Source organism: Lygodium microphyllum, unplaced genomic scaffold (genome assembly GCF_053477565.2).
Source record: "Lygodium microphyllum isolate KBCC unplaced genomic scaffold, Lygodium_microphyllum_v1.1.10 scaffold_31, whole genome shotgun sequence".
NCBI lineage: Eukaryota > Viridiplantae > Streptophyta > Polypodiopsida > Schizaeales > Lygodiaceae > Lygodium > Lygodium microphyllum.
The window spans coordinates 8986108-8989933 of NW_028229514.1; the positions used below are offsets into that span (position 1 = coordinate 8986108).

Consider the following 3826-nt stretch of genomic DNA (forward strand, 5'->3'; position numbering starts at 1 on the left):
CTACAAGGGATTGGGCTCATACCCGCGCTCCTAGCCGCACAAAATGACTTGGGAAAAAAAGTGTCGGGCCCGTGTAATAGCGCGTGTATCATCGCGGCCAGAGACATGCGTGTAAAAGCGCGTGTACAGTGACAGCCAGTCGCGCAAATACACGACCCCATACACGCGTTCTGGACAGTTTTGCTGCGAATTTACACGCGAATCTAACAGACTATCCGCGTAAATATACGCGATTTTGACAGATGACACGCGCTTATACACGCGATCACAGAGGGGAAAAAAAAATCCAGAGAGTGCTTTTGGGTGCCTGGATGCTGTTCCAGCATCCAGGCACCCAAAGGCACTCTCTGGATTTTTTTTTTGGTGCATTGCACCACAAAAAAAGAGCGATTTAGATTTCAAGACACGAGACTCACTCTCTATGAATACACGATTCAATATTACTATCTAAAACTTAATACACGACTCAAGACTCACGATTCAATACATTGTCAATACATGATACATTTGTGTACAAGGGAGTCCATATGTCAAAATAGCCCATGGCTTTAATTAGGAACAAATATATACAAAGTCAAATAGGGAGCTAGGTGCAAAAAATCCCATGGCTTCAGTTACAAATTTTTTTTGTACAACCACATCCTACAGTATTCTGAAAGCTAATCAGAGGATGATGAGGACCCTGTGCTCTCTCCATGATCAGAGGAGCTCGCATCGGTATATTCCGATGAGTGGTGCTCGCCTCCACCAGGAGCAGTGGCATGAACATTAGCAGTGGCGACTGGATCATCAGGGGCAGGAGCATCAGCAGCTTGTGCCTGTTCAAGAAATATACCGTATGTAAGTATACATATATATGCAATTAAATAAACCGAAATCATTCATTTAGAGTTTTCAAGTACCTGTCGACCGTATGGTCTCATGGCCGCGTCAAACTGCGCATCCGTAATACGTCCCTCGTTTCTGAAGATGGCCCACGTGTCACGTGTGCTATTGCGGCGAGCATACCCAGTCTCGTGGGCTGTGGGCCTCCTCCCCATAACCCGTCGCTGTAACATAATCAAGATAGTTTGTAAGATCAAAACAATCATAGAATCAATGAATTTGGCAAACAATCAAATAAAGAGGCAAGTTACTTACGAACTCTGCCTCCCACGACTCGACGCCGCCAGATCCGAAATGCGACGATCCAATGGTCTCCATCTGGATCCGTCGTGCCTCCACATGCTGCCTGCTCTTCATGCCTCCCTCTGCGCGCTTCTTTGCCTCCTTCCACTCGCGTTTGTGGGCAGTGGCAGGTTTCTCACAAGGATAGCCACCCGCAGCTACATTCACCCCATCATCGTACGCGAGTTTCTTAAGGTGAGATCTTTTATTACTTAAGATCTCCCTTATTCGCGTCCTTCCCCATACATCCGAGAATGTCACTCGTGGGGGATTGGGGTACCGACTATGTACACTATCTAGGACCTCCCTAACTAACCGGCTCTCCTGATCTTTAAATTTTACAAAACAGTTTCTATACATGTTTGAAACTACCCCCCGCATATACTCCATCACCTCTTTCCCTCTCGCATCCATGACTACCCCGCCCCTATCCGTAACATCGTAGAAAATCTCTCCCTCCACCTCTCTCGCCTCCTCCGACTCCTCACTGTCTCCTCGTACATGCCTCCCTCCATGCCCTCTCTCACCGCGTGCCCTACTACCCCCCCCACCAAAGCACCCGCCGCATAATCCTCCACTCCCGCTCTCCCTACTGCGGCGTCGGCTCTCATCTGTACTGCGGGAGTAGCCATGACTAGGGGTGGCTGCACGTGACTGTGACTGTGAGGGAGCACGTGATGGTGGCCGTGAGCCCTCACGTGACGGTACAGAGGAGGGTGTGCGTGAGTGTGTCCGTGCAGGGGTGTGTCTCCTCGGTGAGCGTGTATGCGCAGGGGTACGTCTCGCCGGACTCGCAGGCGTAGACGGCAGTGGAGAGGCTTGTGTACTTGGGGCGCGGTGTGACCTGGGAGTCTAGGAGGAGGATGGGCATACATATACTCTGTCAGCTCCACTGGATTAGGATGGCACCCAAAATGGTTTATCATCTCCATCATCCAAGTGGCGTATGCCAACGGATCGGAGGAAGAGCCTGGATCCATGAAGAATCTACGAAGCGTCGAAATTCCGCCTCAATGAACCAAGCAAAACATGCATATAAAAAATAAACATATCTCCTACAATATATCTCCTCAATATATCTCCTACAATATATAACCTACAACATATATCTACCATTCTAGAAAATAAACATATCTCTTACAATATCTCTTACAATTCTATCCTCTGTCGCTTTCAAGTACAGATAGCATGGGTGGAAAGAAAGAAAGCGACAGATTTGCCAAAACAAACAAACGACAACCAACCTCTTTGAAAAGTCTTTGAAAAGTGAGTTCGTTGATTCTTGCTTCTCTCTCCCTTTCTATGTTGTCTGCACCCTTTGCTTCTTTTGGGTAGTCCAAGAGGGAGAAGGCTGGTTGGAAGAGGCAGGTTCGGTTTTAAAAAAAGGGCTTTTGAAAGAAAGAAAGCGGGTGCAGAAATAAGAAGTGTTTTGAAAGAGGGCGCGCTTTTAAAAGAAAGAAAGCGATACGCGCGGCAGGTAAACGCGAAAAGCACGCGTGTAAAAGCGCGTGTAAAAGCGCAGCAGAACACATTGTAGACGCGCCTGTACACGCGACACAGAGACTGTTTATACTTTTTTTAAAAACTGATTATTCTTGTGTATCCATTGTTTTGTGCATAGGATGTGTATGATTTCACTAAAAACTGATCCTACTTCTGTATTGGTTATTTTGGACATAGCATGTCATCATCCTCTTCAAGCAGTTCTAGTGAGGATGAGACAATGCGTCATCGTGATCGCGACGTGTGGCTGGCACAAAGGATCAAGTGTACGTGTAATCGATGTCAAGGGTGCATTGTACGAGCGCGTCGAATTACATTGAATCACATCTCGATGTATGGAGAATGGATTCAAACAGGTTTAGATGTGAGAAGATGTGAATTGAAAGTATTAAAATAACTCATGGTGTGCAAATTAATGGAGCGCGTTGTAATATATATACTGTGATTGAAGCAGGATGCAGTACCACACCCTAACATGGTGCCATACGCACGGCGAGAGCATGCAAAGCGTCGACGAGATGATGCTGGAGCTTCAGGATCTCTTGTCGGAGATGAGTGGGAAAGGGATGACAATAGCCCTGCACCCCACGAAGTTGTGGAAGAGGAAGTGTTTGATGACATGGTACGGAATCTTTTTAGGGATGATCGCAAAGGTGTGGACGACAATGATATGGAACAAGAGCATCTCTACAACGCTTCATCGACACCGGTTTTTGAAGGGTGCACATTCTCTATTTTACGTGCTTCACTTGAACTGCTCAATATACAAACAGTTTATGGATGGAGCAATGCAAGTCTTGACGCATTATTGAAGTAAGCATTGTAACTTGCAAATTTGAGTTAGTGGTTTTTGGTTTACAGTATAGGGTTTAGGGTTATGGGCTAATTGATGATATTGGATGCAGGCTATTATCAAACATGCTTCCAAAGGGGAATAGACTACCCACCTCAAGAGACAAAGCGAGGCGCTATGTGACATCTCTTGGAGGATTGGATTATGATCGCATACATGCATGCATCAATGATTGCATTCTCTTTCGTGGGATGCATAAGGAGGCTCGACAGTGTCCCACTTGTGGTGAAGCAAGGTATAGAACAGATGTGAAGAGTTTTGATGTACCTCGTAAAGTCTTGCGACACTTTCCTATAATTCCTC

At 46.3% G+C, this 3826-nt stretch overlaps 1 protein-coding gene and 1 long non-coding RNA gene across 2 annotated transcripts; one reads left to right on the forward strand and one right to left on the reverse strand.

Annotated features, from left to right (window-relative positions):
* Window positions 1-601: 601 nt before the first annotated feature.
* On the reverse strand, window positions 602-930 carry LOC148009300 (uncharacterized). The gene is made up of 2 exons (XR_015689856.1): window positions 903-930; window positions 602-818 (listed from the first exon to the last, which is right to left on the reverse strand). It is a non-coding gene; the product is annotated as an uncharacterized LOC148009300 (long non-coding RNA).
* A 1918-nt stretch (window positions 931-2848) lies between these two features.
* Window positions 2849-3487, forward strand: LOC148009301 (uncharacterized). The gene is made up of 2 exons (XM_087673548.1): window positions 2849-3034; window positions 3122-3487. Exons 1-2 carry the CDS (start codon window positions 2849-2851, stop codon window positions 3485-3487), a joined length of 552 nt encoding a protein of 183 aa, XP_087529674.1.
* Window positions 3488-3826: the final 339 nt, after the last annotated feature.